Source organism: Ranitomeya variabilis, chromosome 7 (assembly GCF_051348905.1).
Source record: "Ranitomeya variabilis isolate aRanVar5 chromosome 7, aRanVar5.hap1, whole genome shotgun sequence".
NCBI classification, from domain to species: Eukaryota; Metazoa; Chordata; class Amphibia; order Anura; family Dendrobatidae; genus Ranitomeya; species Ranitomeya variabilis.
In genome coordinates, this window is record NC_135238.1 from 147,924,682 (window position 1) to 147,947,048 (window position 22,367).

General features: G+C 43.0%; 1 protein-coding gene across 21 annotated transcripts in view; it reads right to left on the bottom strand.

Moving 5' to 3' along the window:
* The window catches only part of ABI2 (abl interactor 2), a 142,728-nt gene that overhangs the window by 75,424 nt on the left and 44,937 nt on the right, over positions 1–22,367 (bottom strand). For 11 of the 21 annotated variants that reach the window (XM_077272000.1, XM_077271997.1, XM_077271996.1 and 8 more), the window contains exons 2-3: positions 9,929–10,096; positions 4,957–5,133 (exon numbers count right to left, since the gene is read on the bottom strand). In XM_077272000.1, coding sequence (XP_077128115.1) covers positions 4,957–5,133; positions 9,929–10,096 — 345 coding nt within the window. Of the gene's footprint in view, positions 1–2,902; positions 2,921–4,956; positions 5,134–9,928; positions 10,097–22,367 lie in introns of all 21 variants that reach the window. The other 10 variants (XM_077271998.1, XM_077272003.1, XM_077271991.1 and 7 more) reach the window with 1 other exon arrangement.

Consider the following 22,367-nt stretch of genomic DNA (forward strand, 5'->3'; position numbering starts at 1 on the left):
CTACCTCCTCTAGTGGGAAACAGTGACGGCTCGAATCTTCGTCGGAGGAAGATAATGAGGAATCAGATTTGTTAGACTCTGTGTCCTCGGATGAAGACTGGTCAGAGTGGGAATATACTGTCTCTTTTTTCTTATCTTTCCCTTTTTTGAAAGATATAAGCGCATTCTGAACCTCAGATCTGATTATCGTTTTTAGGTCAGATGCGAAATCGGGGGTCTCTTCACATAGTAATCGTTGAATACACGATTTACAAAGCTTTTTGTTCCAGGCTACCGGCAAAGCTTTGTCACAGGTGGGGCAGGATTTCTTTTTCTTTTTCTCCAACCTCTTCTTTCCCTATTAAGGGAGACGAAGGAACCCCATTATAAAATATGAACTTTCTCGGAGATCACTCACCATTCAGACGTGAACGTAGGTACCGGTTGTGGAAGAGGGCCCAGGTCTGGTAGAGGAAACTCTTGAGGAGGAGAGTTGATCACTGCAGCAGATCTGCTGCGCTGCGTGGAATGGCTGCTAGACCCACTTCTCCTGGCCTTAGGGTCCGCCTGCTTCCTATGGTGCTGGTGCTGCTGCCTCGGCTGCTGCTCCGGTTCCTGCTAGGCAAGTCGCTGTCCTCCATGTTTCCAGGGAGATCACCATCTCCCTATTTGAATCTGGCGCCACTTCCCAGCGTCCGGTGATCTTCCGGTCCTACGTCACGTCCCCGGGGAGAAAAAGCTACCGCGCATGCGCGTGGCGATGACCCGGAAGTCCTGCCGCATTTCTGGAGCGGCGGCCATCTTTGTACACCCGGAGCGTGCGCTTGTCGGCACAGGAGCTCCGGGTGTCTCAGCGCTCCTTCCTCATTCAGAGTGGCGGCGATTCTCCCACCGCACACCCTGAAGAACCCCTCGGTTCCAGCGATGGCGGCTTCGGGCACCGGACGAGCCGCGGCAGGAGCCTCCTCGCTGCCAGAACCTGGCTGTCCGGTCCCGGTCCATTGGATACGGCGTCTTCTTACAGGTACCACCGAAAAGAGGTTCCCCGTCAGGGACAGGAAACCAACTGATGCGAGGGAGAGGTACCGCCCTTTTTATCTGTAGGTTTCCTGTCCCTGAAGGGCGGATCCCCTCTCTCCGTAGTGCTGTCATGGGAGACCGAGAAAAAAAAAACATAACGCCAGAATTACGTTTTTGGCCGCCGCTACCTTTCAATAATAGGCGGTTAAAACATTGTATCTACACCAAAATGATGTCACTAAAAAAGTCAGATCAAGGAGCAAAAAATAAGCCATCACACAGCTGCATAACCCAAAAATTGAAAGTGTTATTGGTCTCGGAAAATGGCGATGCAAGCAAAATTGTTTACTTTTGTTTTTAATTTATTTTTTCAAACACTATAATAATAATAATAATAATAAATTAATAATAAATAAACTATACATGGCTTAGTATTTGCATAATTGTGCTGACCTGGAGAATCATATTGCCAGGTCAGTTTTACAGTATAGTGAACACGGTAAATAAACAATAAAAATTGGTGAAATTGCACTTTTTTTGCAATTTCAACGCACTTGCAATTTTTTTTCCATTATAAAATTAATAATGTCATTCAAAAGTACAACTCGTCCCGCAAGAAAAAAGCCCTCAAATGGCTGAAACATTGACAGAAAAATAGTAAGTAATGGCTCTGGGATGAATGGGTAAAAAAAAAAAAAAAAAAGGAAAATCAACTGGGATGAGGGGTTATAAGCACTGCTGAAATGTTTAAAAGCATAAAAAAAAAAAAAATCAGTTATGGTCAGAAGGAAGATTAAATAATAAGGTCCATATTCTATTATGTCACACTGAACATATTACCGATCAGCACACAGTAAGTGGTCAGGAAGGAAACATCTAAATACCTCTTTCCAATGTTAACACTTTTACAGGAAATGAACATTACAAGCATATTATCATCCTGAATGATGTCAATGCAACATCTAATGCTTCCTTTTCGACATACTCATGAAGGACTGAGGGAGATATCCTGATAATGGACCGCTCGATATTAAATACTACAATGAAACACTAACAATGACACACCAGCCACGCGCATACAGCCTTGCTTTAAAGGAGAAGCACGGTAGTAACATTGTTTTATTAACAATTTAATATGAACCTTGACATTTTGATCTACAGAAGGCAGGAGCTTTTCTTCTGGGTCATTTTTTGTCTGTGGCATTGAGTGGAAACTGCACTGCTAAATTTCCATCCCGGTGAGCGACAGTTCTGGCGAGCAAACTGAATTGTCAGCTAAGGCTTCTTTCACACTTGCGTCGTTTTGAATCCATCGCAATGCGTCGTTTTGGGGAAAAAACGAATCCTGCAAATGTGACTGCAGGATGCGTTTTTTCCCATAGACTTGTATTGCCGACGGATAGCGAAGTATGGCCACACGTCGCGTCCGTCGTGCACTGGATGCGTCATGTTTTGGCGGACCGTCGGCACAAAAAACGTTCAAGAGAATTTTCAACTGCGCATGCGCGGCCGGAACTCCCTCCTCCCCGGACTTCAGAATGGGCAGCGGATGCGTTGAAAAACTGCATCCGCTGCCCACCTCGTGCAAAATTTTTACAACGTGCGTTGGTACGTCGCGCCGTCGCTTAGCGATGGAGCCGTACGGATGCAATTGTGAAAGAAGCCTTAGGCTTTAATGTAAATGGGAACATAGACTGAGGATTATAAGTCCCAGGCTGGCAGTAAATTCAGCCTGCTGTTGAATCAGTTATTCTAATTTTTTTCACTGTAAAAAAGGGTATTATGTAGAGAAAAAATACTAATGGAGAAGGTATGCAGGAAATTTAGAGGCTATCCATATCCTGTCATTCATACTGTACTAGATGATTATGGGGTACACAAATTCACCTTTATTCATTCTTACCTTAAATCTGAGCAACCACTTAATGTACAAAGGAAGCAAAGAGGAAAAGCAAAGAAAAAAAAGGCAATGGAGGTTTAATGTCATCACAATAGGAAAAAAAAAGTAGAAAGTACAAGATTTACTCATTATTGATACATGCATTCAAATGTACATAGCACAAAAATACAACATTTTTTTTCAATCTCCGTTTCAAATATACATTGTGAAACTGCAGGTGATACTCCAGGTATTGAAACAAATTTTGGTTTCCATAAAGTTTGCTCTTTCAGTGGTTTAAGACCTTGAAGTTAGAGGTTTCTATGGTTACTGAAGTATAATTATAATATTTCATACCAATGTACACTTTTATTGACAAATACATCAAATCTACACAAAGAGGCAATATTTGCAGTGTTGGTCCTTAGGGTATGTGCCCACGATCAGTAAACACTGCGGGGTTGGACGCTGCATACTTGTACAGCGTCCAGATGTTACAGCATAGTGGATTGGATTTTAAGAAATCTTATGCCCACAATGCGTCCAGAGCTTTGGAGATGGACATGTGGCGTGTCTCTCCAGACCGCAGCAGGTCTATTTCTCTTGTGGAGACGTTATGGTTCTCAGAAAATCACGACAAAAGCTATTTTTCCTTCACCACTTAAATTAAAAAAAAATAAATAAGTAAACATGTTTGGTATCTGCGTTTTCGTACTGACCTGGGGAATCATTTTGCCAGGTCAATTTTAACTTATAGTGAACAAGGTAAATAAACAATTTTGGAATTGTACAACACACCTGGAATTTTTTACCCGTTTCCCAGTACATCTGGTATAATGAATGATGTCATTCCAAAGTACAGCTCGTCCCGCAAAAAAACAAGAACTCATATGGCTACATTGACTGAAAAATAAAAAAGTTATGGCTCTTGGAAGTAAGGGAGGAAAAAACTGAAAATTGTCATGTCATGAAGAGGTTAATGACCTCTGATGTACTCTTACGGCAGTCATTATAGGGTCTTATTGTTTTTAGAGGCTGTAGAATAAAAAAACGCAGCCATAAGTCGAGCCTGCTGGTCGAAGGGGAAGGCAAATTTTACTGTGTAAGAGTCCATTTCTATGTTTCGACCAGCGGCATGTTACGAATGATGGTCAGTAAACTTTTACCGATCAGCGGTTGATTAATTGTCTGAGGACCAAAGTAAACGATGCGCACCGAGCTAACTATACTAGATTGGTCAGTGCATAAGAGCTGATATTGTTCTTGGGGCAGTGCGAGTCCTTTTTGCACATGACGATGCGCCACTGAAAACTTTGATCTTTTAGGCTACATAAAAAAATCATTGCAGCCGATAGGCAGTCTGTTTGCACAGCAAGATAATCATGAAAGGAGCTTTTTAACAGGCGTTCATGATTATCTCGCAGTGTGTATGCCTTTAAGCCTTCCTGAAAGCTTTAAACATAGCGCTTTTATGGTGCACTAGTGATGACCGAATGTACTCGGATAAGGTGTTATCCAAGCATGCGCGTGTTTGCTAACCAAGTGTCTTCAACATGCTCAAAAACTGTGTTCAACACATCATGTAAAACATCATACAAAGAATAAAGCAAATAAAATAATAATAATGTAATAATTAAAAATAAAACCCACTGATCATACAAAACTCTGCAGCTAATGCCATAACTTTTGCTATGGCATGCCACATGAGGAAAAATGATGTTCAATGGTGGAGGGAAAAAAATAACAGTTTTATTTTAGGGTATATCATACTAAAGTAGTAAAAAATATGCCCTATTTGGCACTAAATAGAAAAAAACCTAATGATTTGCCTTCCCTTTGAGGATATTTGCATATTTAATTTCCCAGAAGAGCATTACATGGCCTATAAGGCTTGGTACTCTCCACAAGGAGAAACGTTCCACTTTAGGCCACAAATTTAGGATTAAATCTCAAAGTCAGAAAAACCCTGACTCACATGGAGTGACAACTAAACTAAGAGAAGCACTTTTAAACAGAATATTTACAAATAAAAAATAAAACAAAATCTAATTAGATATTAAGCAAATTTCTATAAATACCTTCACTCCATGTCCAGTGTCATCCAGAATTGTGTAGTCAATTGGCTTTCGGATGTAACGAACGGGCCTCTCCAAGTTTGCTGGAGCAATAATTTTGTGCGTTCTAGAAGTGTTTTTGTTCGTGGTCAGGATTCCAATCTCTCTTCTCGCAACTTTTTCCTTGTGGATATCCACTGTCTAAGAAGAAGAGCAATTAATTCCAACTTCGTAAAAAAAAAACCTCTTTTCCAATCAGAAGACAAGCAAATATTATTTGGGAAATTTTCAGTATTCCTCAGAAATTTTTTTTAAAAAAATGTATACTCCTCTCTCGCAGCAATGTGGTGCCAGAGAGGTCTGTGCTGCAGTTCATGGTGGGTGTAATTGAAATAATGGAGGCCAGTTCTGCTTTGTTTAATATTAGAGGGATTGTGCACTACTGGAAATCGCCGCCACTGATCAGCTGCAGTGCATCAATGTTCCACTAGAGTAGACATCCACTCTAGTAAAATAATAAAAGGCTGCATGCTGTACAGCACCCATCAATTGTTGCGTCACATCACGGCTGAAGCTAATGTTATATCACACGATGGAATGGAGCCACTGCAGCAGGCATGTATGCTTTGTTTTTATTTATGTGTGGCACTGAACAACTGAAGCTGTGGTTATACTCACCTAACGCTGCTCTCTCCGGTGTCCAGCGCCGTTCTTCTGCTCTTCTCAATACTGTAAACGAATAGGAGACCTGCTGGTTCATTCTACACTCTACACGTGGGACGGAAGTCTCTATTACAATGAAAGCCTACAGGGCCTCGTTCTGATGCTCCATAGACTTACAATGTAAAAAGTCACTTCTGGGTCACGCAGAGACTGGACACCGAGAACAGCTGATCAGCAAAGGTGCCAGGTGTCAGAAACCTACAGATCAGACACTGATGGGTGCAGGAGTTGTGAAACAATTAGAGTTATTACATGCAACATAAAGCAAAGCTGACAAACCTAACCCCGCCCACCACCAGACTGTATGGACATAATCTATTGACAGTGAGCAGCTTATCACAGGATGGGGCCGCGTCAGACCAGGGCTCACAGGCTGCTGTAGTCCAGCAATGATTATTTCAAATTCACAGTGATAAAACTTCATCGTAAGTAAACAACAGCACACAGCCAAAAAAGGGACACATCCTTGAATTCAGTGTCTCAACTGCGACCTTATAATGTCCTCAGATTACATAGCAAGTGTCTGCTGACAGATTCCCTTTAAGGCCGGTTTCACACGTCAGTGGCTCTGGTACGTGTGGTGACTAGGGTTGAGCGAAACGGATCGTTCATTTTAATAAGTCGCCGACTTTTGGTAAAGTCGGCGTCTCATGAAACCCGACCCGATCCCTGTGTGGGGTCGGCCATGCGGTACGCGATCTTGGCGCCAAAGTCGCGTTTCGTATGACGCGTTTAGCGCCATTTTTACAGCCAATGAAGGAGCGTGGGCAGGGTGATGACATAGGGGTTAGGGCGCGCATCATTTTATCGCTTGTGCGCAGTAGCGATTTTGAATGTGTAAAACGAAATTTTCTGTGCTGGGACGGAGGGGGAGAGAGAGAGGGGGGGAGAGAGGGAGAGAGAGAGAGAGAGAGAGAGAGAGAGAGAGAGAGAGAGAGAGAGAGAGAGAGAGGGAGAGAGAGAGAGAAAAAAAAAAAAAAAAAATCCCCATTGACGTGCATAGGGTTTCGTGTTCCGGCCGATCCTCGACTTTGCGCAGTAATCGGCCGATTTCGCCCGACTCAACTTTTCCAACAGTCGGGTTTTGTGAAACATGACTCGACCCTAAAAAAGTCAAGGTCGCTCAACCCTAGTGGTGACAGTTTCCTCACGTGCCGGAGACACCGACACACGTAGACATATTAAAATAAATGTGTCTCTGCAGATGTCAGCGTGTTTTCACCATGTGTCCGTGTGCAAAACACGGAGACAAGTCAGTGTTGGTGGGAGCGCATGGATCACATGGACCCATTAAAGTCAATGGGTGCGTGTAAACACGTACCGCACACGGATGCCGTCCATGTGCTGTCCGTGTGCTTTTTTTTTTTAAAGTCAGAGTTAAAATTTAAACAAATTGTTATAATACACGGACGCACGGACGATCAACACGGACACACGGATAGCACACGGATGACACACGGAAGGCCTACGTGCGCACACGGAAACGGATAGCTCCGGGACAGTTTCTTCTGGTACCGGAAATATCTGGATGTGTGAGACTGGCCTAATGCATACAATTTAAACTTAACCCCTTAAAGGGAATCTGTCACCCCAAAAAATAGTATATGAGCTAAGGCCACCGGCATCAGGGGCTTATCTACAGCATTCTGTAATGCTGTAGATGTGCCCCCGATGTAACCTGAAAGATAAGAAAAACAGGTTATATTATACTCACCCAGGGGCGGTCCCGGTTCGTTTCGGGTCCGATGGGCGTCGCGGTCCGAGTCCAGCGCCTCCTATCTTCATACGATGAGGTCCTTTTCTTGTCTTCCTGGCGCGGCTCCGGCGCAGGCGGACTTTGTCTGTCCTGTCGAGGGCAGAGCAAAGTACTGCAGTGTGCAGGCGCTGGGCCTTTCTGACCTTTCCCGGCACCTGCCCACTGCAAAACTTTGCTCTGCCCTCAACAGGGCAGACAAAGTATGCCTGGGCAGGAGCCGCGGCAGGAAGAAAAGAAGAGGATGTCATCGTATAAAGATGGGAGGCGTTGGACCCGGACCGCGACGCCCATCGGACCGGACCGCACCGGGACCGCCCCTGGGTGAGTATAATCTAACTTGTTTTTCTTATCTTTCAGGTTACATCAGGGGCTTATCTACAGCATTACAGAATGCTGTAGATAAGCCCCTGATGCCGATGGACTTGCCTCATATACGATTTTTGGGGGTGACAGATTCCCTTTAATTAGATATTTTGGCCATAATGAAACTGTTTGTTGGGGGGATTTTTTGTTATCTTTTGTATCATTCCAGACAAAATTTTCTTTTGATTTTTATTTTGTTGAAGTAGTTTTGAGGGCTTGTTAATGCTGATTAAATCCTAACACTTCTTGAATGCAAATAGCCTTTTCAGAGTGGAAAAGGACTTTAACTCTAGCGACTCCTTCAGAAGAGAGTATTTACATATTTAAGTCCCAGATGAGCATTGCATGGCCTTTAAGTCTCCTTAAGCCAGTTTGGCACTCTTCACAAGCAAAAATGTTCCCCCTTATACTACCTGTATTGTGGAAATCAGTGGAAATTGTATGTAGTGGAGTGGAACACTGCACTTGCAACTCTCCTGCCTCTTTTTCTATTTCCCACCAGCTGCAATCATTACAACATGTGTGACCTTTCAGTCATAGACAAGAGACAGCCGGGGAATAAGGAGAGAGGCTGGAGAGCTGTTAGTGCAACGTCCAACCCCACTGCATTTACAACTTATTAGCATACAATTTCAACAATGGATTCCTCTAAAACATTAAAACAGATTTCTACAAGCAAAGTAGAAAAATACTAAAATTTGAGAGTGGTCAGTGGTTGATACTATCACCATTAAAAAGTAACAAACTGCAAGCTTTCGAGACTACTCAAGTCTCTTCATCAATCATAGAATTCTATGCCTGAAGAAGAGGCATCAGTAGTATTCCCAAAAGCTTGCAATTTGTTACCATCTTTTCAGTTAGCCATTAAAAGGTATCAACCACTGAGGACTCTCAAATCTAAATATTTTTCTATCTACTGGCTAACACGGTTCATAGATCTAAATGTTTCCTGTACAAGCAAAGTACCGTAAGAATTTACGAAGCATGAAAGCGCCTTTGCATACAAGACATTAGTCTAGGATTTAAAATCCTGATGACAGGTCTCTTCAATGCTTGATGGGGAGAATTAGAAAAAAGTAACAGCAATTCTGTCGTTCTTTACATTTTACATTAGTCACAATGATTCCAAATAAAGTGTTACTTTAGCTTTACATGTAGCCTCTGTACAAGGAGAAAATTTTAAGTATATAAACATTTTAGCAAAGGTACAAAAACCAGCATGGAATAAGCAAAAAAAAAAAAAAAAAAACTGCAGTCAGGAATAATTTTTGCACATTTTGTATAACCAGACACTGATGCAAAATCTGTTTGTACAATGCAAGATATCTAATGTTAGTTCACAGAAATTTAGCTTAAAACTGACTATTTTGATCTTCAAATTGGGGAATTCTATCAGATTGGTACTTTACATTTTAGTACCGTAATTTGCTTTATAGACAGTTTAGACAGTCAGGCCTGGGCCCTACTCTGCCCCATCTATTTTGAGGCCTGCTGGCACATAGACAGGTGAACTACAAGAGTTTGGGTCCATTCTGATTGGGCACAACTTGTTTTATCGAAAATCAGTTTTATTAGATATATAAATGAGGGGTCTTTGGTTCAGTATTCTACCCTCTGAATTACCATGAGAACGCGCACAATGTCAGGGTGTGAGCGCTCTCACCCCTCTCCTATGTACAGCGGCCACTCGTTACACACAGGATAACACAACATTGCTCAGCCACTACACACAGGAGAGGGAGATGAGAGTACTCACACACATGTGCGCTCTAATCTGTCAGCACTGGCTGTCCTCTGCCTTGTGATCCAGTGGGAACCTGTGTGATCCTGTGCACAAAACACTGTTTTCTATCAAACAAATGTACTAAAATCTACAATACCAATGGGATTTTTTTTTTTATAAAGGCTATATCCTCTATGAGAATGTCTAAATAGTTCAATTTCAGTTTCAGGGATGACAGACTTCCTTTAAAGGTCCGCATACAGGTAAGGGTAAAATGCTCAGCCATATACACAAGTAAAACATGTGGATTTTTTGCGGAGTAATTATATTTTTGTGACACAAATCTGCAATCTGCAGAAGAAATAAAAAGTTAAAGTATTGTTCTGACATGACTATAATTAAAGCATAATCAAATAATTTCTAGATCTCACCTGTGATATATGATTGATCGAGGACTCCATCCTCCTAAGCTGGGAAGCCTGAATATCCAGCATCTGGAGGACATTGTTGGCTAAGGTGTTGATGAGATAAGCCACACTAGCTAAGGACTGTGTTGTATAGGCTTTGGTTTCTTCTAGAGCTCTTTGCTTATCTGCAGACTAAAGGTATAAAAAGGTATAAAACAATACAAAAGTTACAGTAATAGCCACATGGATCTGTTGTGTAGCACTCAATTATATTTGGTCACATTCAGACAAGGTAAGGTTGACACAGCTGTGATGGGGTGGGTCATAAAGCTTGGTGGTTGGCTGTGCTGCAGTTTTCCAACAAGCTTTGCTCTGGCTGCCAAACCAGAACAGTAATATGGACTTCAGTGGTAAGTCCATGCACAGACACAAGGTGTCCGGAACAGACCCTGAACTTTAGCGTTTGGGTTTGCCCAACACTAATGCCAGACTATTATAACCCCAGAAAATTGTCTGTTGGAGCCATCATACACAATAGACTGTTGGCTGAACAAAATGTTATTGGGGGGTTTGGATGCCATTATTCTAATGTTCATGGAGGCCTCTAGACCTGATGAGACTGATGTATTGGTTCTGAAAATCCATGTCAGAATGGCTGCACAATTGTTTCTTTGGGGGGGGTGGCAAGGGGGGTTAAGTAACACTTCATATTAAAATTGTCATTTTATGAATCCAACTACAGCAGTAAAAACATTACAAAGTTATGGCTCTTGAAACACAAAGCCCAAAAGAGCTGCGTCCTTTTAAGAGGTTGTCCGGGCTAATGATATTGATGACTTATTCCACAGATGTTCCAGTGGTGGCTAAATGTAAACAGTGAAGACAGGTCGATTCACTGTGTGGTGCCAGAGGCCAACAACTACTGATCAGCTCCCATTCAAAACAATTCTGGGTGACCCCCAACAATCTGATAGTTATGCCCTAACCTAAGGACAGGTCATCAAAATCATAAGTTCGGACAAGTTATTAAAAGGAATTGTCTTATGCGAAATGGGTAAAATTGTAAATGCTAGCAATTTGCAAATAACCAATTAAAAGTATTCTCAGTTCTCAAGAACAGAGGAATTCTTAATTTTATAGTTTACAGATCGATGCATATAAGGTGATCTCCCCACTTCCTCCTTGCACAGTCATCTCTAGGAACCATGTGTACATGGCGATGACTATGCAGGGAGGAACTGGGGAGAGCCGCTTATCGGCGCGCACATCAGAGGTCACAGTGACTTGCCGGTGCCTGTGCAGAAGATCCCTGAATGCAGTGCCCACAGAAGGCAGGATTCTGGGGCCATAACTGATGTACATGGGATGGTGGTAGTATTCTAATGAGGACAGGGCAGGGATTTCTTCCAGGCACTGCACGCCCCGGAGCCTAGAAGAAATCATTAACAAAGACAGAATATACACTGCTCAAAAAAATAAAGGGAACACTCAAATAACACATCCTAGATCTGAATGAATGAAATTTTAATATTCTCATTGAATACTTTGTTCTGTACAAAGTTGAATGTGATGACAACAAAATCACACAAAAATCACCAATGGATATCAAATTTATTAACCAATGGAGGCCTGGATTTGGAGTCGCAAACAAAATTAAAGTGGAATGTAATGTCCTTAAAACAAGTCAAAATGATGCTCAGTATTGTGTGTGGCCTCCACGTGCCTGTATGACCTCCCTACCGTACAATGCTTGGGCATGCTCCTGATGAGGCAGTGGATGGTCTCCTGAGGGATCTCCTCCCAAACCTGGGCTAAAGCATCCGCCAACTCCTGGACAGTCTGTAGTGCAACATGACATTGGTGGATGGTGTGAGACATGATGTCCCAGATGTGTTCAATCAGATTCAGGTCAAGGGAACGGGCGGGCCAGTCAATCGCTTCAATGCCTTCATCTTGCAGGAACTGCTGACACTCCAGCCACATGAGGTCTGCCATTGTCCTGCATTAGGAGGAACACAGGGCCAACTGCCCCAGCATATGGTCTCACAAGGGGTCTGAGGATCTCATCTCGGTACCTAATGGCAGTCAGGCTACCTCTGGCGAGCACATGGAGGGCTGTGCGGCCCTCCAAAGAAATGCCCCCACACCATTACTAACCCACTGCCAAACTGGTCATGCTGAAGGATGTTGCAGGCAGATCGCTCTCCACAGAGTCTCCAGACTCTGTGAGCACAACCCCCATCTGTGGATGTCGGGCACTCAGATCATCCTCATGGAGTTTATTTCTAACCGTTTGTGCAGAAACATGCACGTTTGTGGCCTGCTGGATGTCATTTTGCAGGGCTCTGGCAGTGCTCCTACTGTTCCTCCTAGCACAAAGGCTGAGGTAGCGGTCCTGCTGCTGGGTTGTTGCCCTCCTACGGCCCCCTCCACGTCTCCTGGTGTACTGGCCTGTCTCCTGGTAGCGCCTCCAGCATCTCGACACTACGTTGACAGACACAGAATACCTTCTTGCCACAGCTCGCATTGATGTGCCATCCTGGATGAGCTGCACTACCTGAGCCACTTGTGTGGGTTGTAGAGTCCGTCTCATGCTACTACAAGTGTGAAAGCACAACCAACATTCAAAAGTGACAAAACATCAGCCAGAAAGCATTTGGACTGAGATGTGGTCTGTGGTCTCCACCTGCAGAACCACTCCTTTATTGAGTGTGTCTTGATAATTTGCCAATAATTTCCATCTGTTGTCTATTCCATTTGCACAACAGTATGTGAAATGGATTGACAAACAGTGTTGCTTCCTAAGTGGACAGTTTGATTTCACAGAAGTTTGATTTATTTGGAGTTATATTCTGTTTAAGTGTTCCCTTTATTTTTTTGGGCAGTGTAACATTTTTCAACAATAAGACCATTATTAATATGAGGCACACAGGTAGGACTAATGTAACATTTACATTACCTGTATGCCCATATTAAAAGGTCATAGGTCCCAGGGGGTGACAGATTCCCTTAAGAAGAATTTAGAAGCATCTGCATGTTTTATTGTTGTTGTTTTTTTTGTTTGGTTTTCAAATTTGGTAAAATACAAACTATTCCATCATTGAAAAATATTGTCTTTAGCATAAAATCCTGTCTGGAAACACACGTATATCCACTATAATGCATTTCATCACAGAGAGCAATCATTACTGTGTCACAGGGTATTTAAGAGAAATTCAAGTAACTGTGTGACAATTCTATAATTAGGTATTAAACTAATGGTGTATGCACATCATCTCGCCCAGCGCTGCTTCTTCCTGTGTGACTCATAACGCCTATGCCTGAAGTCACAGCCTCTTTGCCATCATCCTTGGGAAAGACCACTTGATGCAAATTTCCCAGCTTTATAGAAACCCAGACTCCTCTAACCTTGCGCCAAAACACAACAGCCATGGGTTCATCTAAGGAGCTACCTAGCACTCTGAAAATACAAATTGCGGAGGCCCATAAAGCAGGAGAAGGATATAAGAAGATGGCAAAGTGTTTTCAAGTTTCCATTTCCTCAGCTCGAAATGTAACAGGAAGAGTGGAGGTTAAGATAAGGTCTGGAAAACCAAGCAAAATTTTAGTTAGAGGAGCATGTGGATTGCTAAAGAGGCAAATCAGAACCCACCGTTTGACTGCAAAAGACCTTCAGAAAGATTTAGCATACTCTGGAGTTGTGGTAGATTGTTCTACTGTTCAGAGACACCTGCACAAATATGGTCTTCATGGAAGAGTCAAATCGAAAAAAAACCTTTTCTGCTTCCTCACCATCAATTTCAGAGTCGGAAATGTGCAAAAGAACACCTAAACAAGCCTCATGAATTTTGGAAACAAGTCCTGTGGACCGATGAAGCGCTTTGGCGACAATTATTAAAAGTACAGGTGCTTCTCACAAAATTAGAATATCATCAAAAAGTTAATTTATTTCAGTTCTTCTATACAAAAAGTGAAACTCACATTATATAGCGTCATTACAAACAGAGTGATCTATTTCAAGTGATTATTTCTGTTTATGTTGATTATAGTTTACAGCCAATGAAAATCCAAAAGTCATTATCTCAGTAAATTAGAATACTTCATAACACCAGCTTGAAAAGTTATTTTAAAATCCGAACTGTTGGCCTACTGAAATGTATGTTCAGTAAATGCACTCAATACTTGGTCGGGGCTCCTGTTGCATCAATTGCTGCATCATGCAGCGATCAGCCTGTGGCACTGCTAAGGTGTTATGGAAGCTCAGGTAACTTTGATAGCAGCCTTCAGCTCGTCTGCATTGTTGGGTCTGGTGTCTCTCATCTTCCTCTTGACAATATCACATAGAGTGGTCAGGTGAGTTTGCTGGTCAATCAACCACAGTGATCCTGTGGTTTTTAAACCAGGTATTTGTACTTTTGGCAGTGTGGACAGGGGAAAAGTCATGCTGGAGAATGAAATTTCCATTTCCAAAAAGCTTGGGGTAGAGGAAAGCATGAAGTGCTCTAAAATTTCATGGTAGACGGCTGCGCTGACTTTGGTCTCGATAAAACACAGTGGACCTACACCAGCAGATGACATGGCTCCCCAAACCATCACTGATTGTGGAAACTTCACACTAGACCTCAAGAAGCTTGGATTGTGTGCCTCTCCATTCTTCCTCCAGACTCTGGGACCTTGATTTCCAAATGAAATGCAAAATTGACTTTCATTTGAAAACAACACCTTGGACCACTGAGCACCAGTCCAGTTCTTTTTCTCCTTGGGCCAGGTAAGATGCTTCTGGAGATGTCTATTGGTCATGAGTGGCTTGGCACAAGGAATGTGACACTTGCAGCTCATGTCCTGGATATGCCTGTGTGTGGTGGCTCTTGAAGCAATGACTCTAGCAGCAGTCTACTCCTTGTGAATCTCCCCAAAATATTTGAATGGCCTTTTCTTAACAATCCTTTCAAGGATGCGGTAATCCCGGTTGCTTGTGCACCTTTTTCTACCACACTTTTTCCTTCCACTCAACTTTCCATTAATATGCTTGGATACAGCACTCTGTGAACAGCCAGCTTCTTTAGCAATGACCTTTTGTGGCCTACCCTCCTTGTGGAGTGTGTCAATGACTGCCTTCTGGACATCTGTCAAGGCAGCAGTCTTCCCCATGATTGTGGAGCCTACTGAAACAGAATAAGAGACCTTTTTTAAAATGCTTAAGAAGCCTTTGCAGGTGTTTTGTTAATTATTCTAATTTACTGAGATAATGACTTTGGGGTTTTCATTGGCTGTAAGCCATAAACATCAACATTAACAGAAAAACACTTGAAATAGATCACTCTATTTGTAATGACTACAAAATCTATGAGTTTCACTTTTTGTATTGAAGAAGTAAAATGAATTTACTTTTTATGATATTCTAATTTTGTGATTAACACCTGTACGTGTGGAGATAAAAGGGCACAGAATTTCAGGAAAAGAACATCTTGCCAACCATTAAGCATGTGGGTGAACCAATCGTGTGACTACTTAAGGGAATCTGTCACCACATTTAACCTATCTAAACTATTAATATGGCCATACGGGTTATAGACTGCTGAAAAAGGTCAGCCGTATGCCTCATATCAGATGTGTTGTAGCTGAGAAATCATCTTTTATCACTTTATATAAGTGACCTCTTCCAGGCTCCGGGGCAGATGGTGCCTGGAGATAACTCTGCCTCCAGAGCTTATTTTACATGAAGGAGGCGTTACCTGTGTGAGACAAGTAACCAACACATGAGAAATGAAATTTGTCTTCTTGCAAACACATTTTTGCTTCTTTCTCAGCTCTGCTGTATAACAACAATACACATCACAGTGGAAACACAGGTAACCATGTCACATCACTAGTAACTCCCCATTATATTTAAAATACTCTCTGGAGGCAGAGTTATCTCCAGGCACCACCCACCCCGAAGCCTGGAAGAGGACACTTATATAAAGTGATAAAAGATGATTTCTCAGCTACAACACAGCTGATATGAGACATACAGAAAGGACGGTTTTCAGCTGTTTTTATAGCCTGTATGCCCATAGTAATAGCTTACATAGGTCAAATGTGGTGACAGATTCCCCTTAAATAACATAATGTAACTCCAAGTCAATCACACTTCTGTGAAATCAATCTGTCCAGTTCTAAAGCAACACTGATTCTGAATCAATTTATCCTACTGTTGTGCAAATGGAACAGACAACAGGTAGAAATGATAGGCAAATAGTAAGACAACACCTATAAAACAGTGGTTATGCAGGTGGTGACCACAGGCCATTTCTCAGTTCTAATCTTTTTTGGTTGCTTTTGGATTTGGTCATTGCTCTCACCCCTAGAGGTAGAGTAGCAACCCACAGAAGTTGCTCAGATAGTGCTGCTCATCCAGGATGGCACATCAATGCGAGCTGTTTCAAGAAGGGTAGTGGTGTTTGTCAGATGTCCAGAGCGTAGATCCGATACCAGGAGAGGACAGTACACCAGGAGACGTGGAGGGGTCCGTAGGAGGGCAACAACCCAGCAGCAGAACTGCTACATGCTCCTTTTTGCAAGAGGAACAAGAGGAGCAGTGCCAGAGCCCTGCAAAATGACCTCCAGCAGGCCACTAACATCCATGTGTCTGATCAAACGGTCAGAAAAAAACTCCATGAGGGTGGTAGGAGGGCTCGAAATTCACAAGAGGGTGTTAAGCTTACAGTCCAACACCATGCAAGATGATTGGCATTTGCCAGAGAATACCAAGATTGGCAGATTCAACATTGGCACCATGTGCTCTTCACTGATGAGAGCAGGTTCACACTGAGCACATGTGACAGATGTGACAAAGTCTGGAGACGCCGTGGAGAACATTCTGCTGCTTGAAACATCCTCCAGCATGATCCGTTTGGCAGTGGGTCAATAATGGTGTGGGGAAACATTTCTTTGGAGGGCCAGACAACCCTCCATGTACTAGTCAGAGGTACCAGGATGAGATCCTCAAACCCACTGTGAGACTATATGCAGGTGCAATGGGACCTGGGTTCCTTCTGATGCATGACAATGCTAAGATTCACATGGCTGTAGTGTGTCAGCAGTTCCTGCATGATGAAGGTATTGATGCTATGGACTGGTATGCCCATTCCCCAGACCGGAATCCAATCGACCACATCTGAGATATCATTTCTCGCTCTATCCACCAACGCCACAGACTGTCTAGGAGTTGACTGATGATTTAATCCATGTCTGGAGATCCCTAAGACGACCATCCGCCGCCTCACTAAGACCAATCCCAGGCGTTGTGCGGAGGTCATACATACAAGAAAAAGCCACACACACTACTGAGCATCATTTCTTTGTCTTGAGGCACTTCCACTGAGTTGGATCAGCCTGTAATCTGATTTACCAGCTTGATTTTGAGTATCATTCCAAATCCAGACCTCCATGTGATATTAATTTTGATTTACATTGATCATTTTTATTTTTTATTGTTGTCAACGCATGCCACTATGTAATGAATAAAGATTTTCAACTGGAATATATCAGTCAGTGATATCCAAGAGGTGGTATATTAGTCTTCCCTTTATTTTTTCGAGCAGTGTGTCTATATATGTGTTATACACACACACATACAGTATATATACGATACATATACACACAGGTTAACGAACATGCATAGGACCTGCTTAAATATAGGACCAGTTGGCTTTCCAAAACACTGCCTCCATGATGCAGGGCCCGAACAATCAGATCATACTTCTCACAAAACAATGATTCTATAGATTTCATTTTTGAGTCACTTTCATTTTTGAGTGACATACTTTCATACTTTCATCTGTCTGACAATAATAAGCAAGACAAGGTCAGCCATTCCCTTAGGATACTGAAACTTTGTTTGAAGTACGCATTGGTTCACAAAGAATTGTTCACACGCTGCTTCAAAATCTTGGGTGCCCCACAGTCAGACTAAAAACCTTACAGGGGTTTCACCCATTACAAACAATGATGGCATATCTATAGATTAAATGGGGTCCAGTTTGAATTCCCAAATATGAAAGTACTAGATGGTGGTCCAATTCTAACGCATCGGGTATTCTAGAATATGTATGTATGTATGTATGTATGTATGTATGTATGTATGTATGTATGTATGTATGTATGTATGTATATCGCAGCCACATAGTATATAGCACAGGCCATGTAGTATGTAGTATATAGCATACAAATACTACGTGGCCTGTGCCATATACTATGTGGCTGCTATATACATACATTCATATTGTAGAATACCCGATGCGTTAATACAGGCCACGGAGTACATAACACAGCCCACGTACTATATAACACAGCCCAAACAGTATATAGCAGCCACGTAGTATATAACACAGGCGACGTAGTATATCACACAGGCCACGCAGTATATAACACAGGGCACGTAGTATATAGCATAGCCCACGCAGTATATAACACAGCCCACGCAGTATATAACACTGCCCATGTAGTATATAGCACAGCCCCTGCAGTATATCACACAGCCCACCCAGTATATCACACTGCCCATGTAGTATATAGCACAGCCCTCGCAGTATATCACACAGCCTACGCAGTATATCTCACAGCCTACGCAGTATATCACACTGCCCATGTAGTATATAGCACAGCCATTGCAGTATATCACACAGCCCACGCAGTATATCACACTGCCCATGTAGTATGTAGCACAGCCCTCGCAGTATATCACACAGCCGAAGCAGTACACTGTGTTCCAAATTATTATGCAAATAATATTTCCTCATATTTTCTCTAAATAACCTATCTGAATTGCAGTCATTGTTATTTTCCAGTCATCTACTATTCTAGTATAATTGCAATGTTTTGGAAAAAACTGCCTATGAAAACAGTATCTTTTTTAAAAAAATAAACACAAACACTCAAAATGCATGTTCCAAATTATTATGCACAGCAGAGTTTTCAACCTTTTTTTTTTATTTTGAACAAAAAAATGGTCAATTGTGAAGTTATAAGCATTATCAGCTTATTACAAAATGAAATCAAACAGTTTTCAAGTGAAAACTTTATTCTAGGTGATGTTACATTGGCACATTGGACCCCTTGTTCAAGAGAAGCTTCTGAACTCTCTCGTCCATTGAATTTGTCAGTTTTTGGATGGTTTCTGCTTCAATTGTTTTGCATGTGGACAGAATACCTTCCCAGAGCTGTTGCTTAGATGTGAACTGCCTCCCACCATCATAGACACTCCTTTTGATGATGCTCCAGAGGTTCTCAATGGGGTTGAGGTCAGGGGAAGAGGGTGGCCACACCATAAGTTTGTCCTCTTTTATGCCCATAGCAGCTGGAGATGCAGATGTGTTTTTTGCAGCATGAGATGGTGCATTATCATGCATGAAAATGATCTTGCTGCGGAAAGCACGGTTCTTCCTCTTGAACCATGGCAGGAAGTGTTGTTTTAGAAACTCCACATAGATTATGGAGTTCATCTTTACCCCTTCAGGGATCATAAAGGTGCTGACAATCTCTCTCCCCATGATTCCAGCCCAAAACATTACTCCACCTCCTCCTTGTTGGCGCCTTAGTCGTGTTTTCATGGGGTGTCCATCAACCAGCCATCCTCCACTCCATCCATCTGGACCATCGAGCGTTGCACGGCACTCATCGGTGAACAAAACAGTTTGGAAGTCAGTCTTCATGTATCGTTTGGCCCACTGGAGCCGTTTCTGCTTGTTGCAGTGGATAGAGGTGGTCGACAGGATGGCTTACGCACAGCTGCAAACCTCTGAAGGACCCTGCATCTTGTTGTTCTGGGGACGTTGGAGGCACCAGCAGCTTCAAAAACTTGTCTGCTGCTATGACAAGGCATTTTTGCAGCTGCTCTTTTAACCTTACGCAATTGCCTGTTGGAAAGAGTCCTCAATTTTTCCTTATCAGCACGCACACGTGTGTGCTGGGAATCAGCTACATACTTCTTGATTGTGCGATGATCACGATGAAGTGTCTTGGCAATGTTGATTGTAGTCATGCCTTGACCTAAATACTCCACAATTTGTTGCTTCTCAGCAGCCGACACATCCTTTTTCTTTCCCATTTTGGCAAAAAATGTAGGCTGCTTAATAATGTGGAACAGCCTTCTTAAGTAGTCTTGCCTTTATTTGGACACAACTGCCAAACTAATTTGCACAGGTATCTGCAATTGCTTTCAGTGATATAAAGAGTCCTGACACACATCACCATCAATGAGTTTAAATGACAAACAAAAAAATTCTAACCTTATCACTCCTAAACTCTATGTGCATAATAATTTGGAACACAGTGTATATCACACTGCCCGTGTAGTATATAGCACAGCCCTCGCAGTATATCACACAGCCCACGCAGTATATCACACAGCCCACGCAGTATATCACACAGCCCACGCAGTATATCACACTGCCCATGTAGTATATAGCACAGCCCCCGCAGTATATCACACAGCCTACGCAGTGTGGGCACCATATCCCTGTTAAAAAAAATAATAATTAAAATAAAAAATAGTGATATACTCACCCACCGGGATCCACCGAAGCTCTGGCGATGCGCGCGCGGCTGCCGCCATCTTCCGTTCCCAGGATGCATTGCGAAATTACCCAGAAGACTTAGCGGTCTCGCGAGACCGCTAAGTCTTCTGGGTAATTTCGCAATGCATCTCTGGGAACGGAAGATGGCGGCAGCCGCGTGCGGCTCGGTGGACTACGGAGGGTGAGAATAGCAGCTTTTTGGGTTTTTTAAATTATTTTTAACATTACATTTTTTTACTATTGATGCTGCATAGGCAGCATCAATAGTAAAAAGTTGGGGACACACAGGGTTAGTTGCAGCGGTAACGGAGTGCGTTACCCGCGGCATAACGCGGTCTGTTACCGCTGCAATTAACCCTGTGTGAGCGCTGACTGGAGGGGAGTATGGAGCGGGCGCCGAGCGCTGACTGGAGGGGAGTATGGAGCGGGCGCCGGGCACTGACTGCGGGGAGTAAGGAGCGGCCATTTTGCCGCCGGACTGTGCCCGTCGCTGATTGGTCGTTGCTGTTTTGCCGCGACCAATCAGCGACTTGGATTTCCATGACAGACAGAGGCCGCGACCAATGAATATCCGTGACAGACAGACAGACAGACAGACAGAAGGACAGACAGACGGAAGTGACCCTTAGACAATTATATAGTAGATTATTTTTCAAGAGCTAATATGCAGCGAGGGAAAAAAATCTTTACAAGTTCAATGAAACCACAAAATCTTAACATTCAAGTGTTTTATTGTGGATATTTTGTTACAATTAGTATTTCATCATGTCACCCTTATATTACCCTTACCGGCAGCAAGACAGTTTTGCTATTAAACAGATTTTGGTCATCTTCCCCATTGTGTGTACTTTTAAGAAGTGAAATTATGACGCAGATTTTAAATGTAAACTGTTTTTACCGCACAGGTGTAAAAAAAAATTTTTGCCGGCACAGTAGTGGGATGTCTGTTCTGAAACTTTTATGTCTCAGCCAAAATGAAGAGCAGGTACAAAGAGCCTCCCTCACTCTCCCCCATTACACATACTATCTGGTGATTTGTAATGGCACTCTGTGTGGTCTCATTCCCCTGTGGTGGGGGTCACTGCAGGGAAACTGATCACTTACTGCTAGATTGGCATCTAACCTGATCCTAAAGGTACCTTCACACGAAGCGACGCTGCAGCGATAGCGACAACGATGCCGATCGCTGCAGCGTCGCTGTTTGATCGCTGGAGAGGTGTCACACAGACCGCTCTCCAGCGACCAACGATGCCGAGGTCCCCGGGTAACCAGGGTAAACATCGAGTTGCTAAGCGCAGGGCCGCGCTTAGTAACCCGATGTTTACCCTGGTTACCAGCGTAAAAGTAAAAAAAACAAACAGTACATACTCACCTGCGCGTCCCCCGGCGTCCGCTTCCTGACACTGACTGAGCTCCGGCCCTAACAGCACAGCGGTGACGTCACCGCTGTGCTTTCACTTTCACTTTAGGGCCGGCGCTCAGTAAGTGTCAGGAAGCAGACGCTGGGGGACGCGCAGGTGAGTATGTACTGTTTGTTTTTTTTACTTTTACGCTGGTAACCAGGGTAAACATCGGGTTACTAAGCGCGGCCCTGCGCTTGGTAACCCGATGTTTACCCTGGTTACCAGTGTAAAACATCACTGGTATCGTTGCTTTTGCTTTCAAACACAACGATACACGGCGATCGGACGACCAAATAAAGTTCTGGACTTTATTCAGCGACCAGCGACATCACAGCAGGATCCTGATCGCTGCTGCGTGTCAAACTAAACGATATCGCTAGCGAGGACGCTGCAACGTCACAGATCGCTAGCGATATCGTTACAAAGTCGTTTCGTATGAAGGTACCTTAACAGAAAACCCCATAGAATAAATGAGCCAGGAAAAGGGATTGTTTGGTTTGG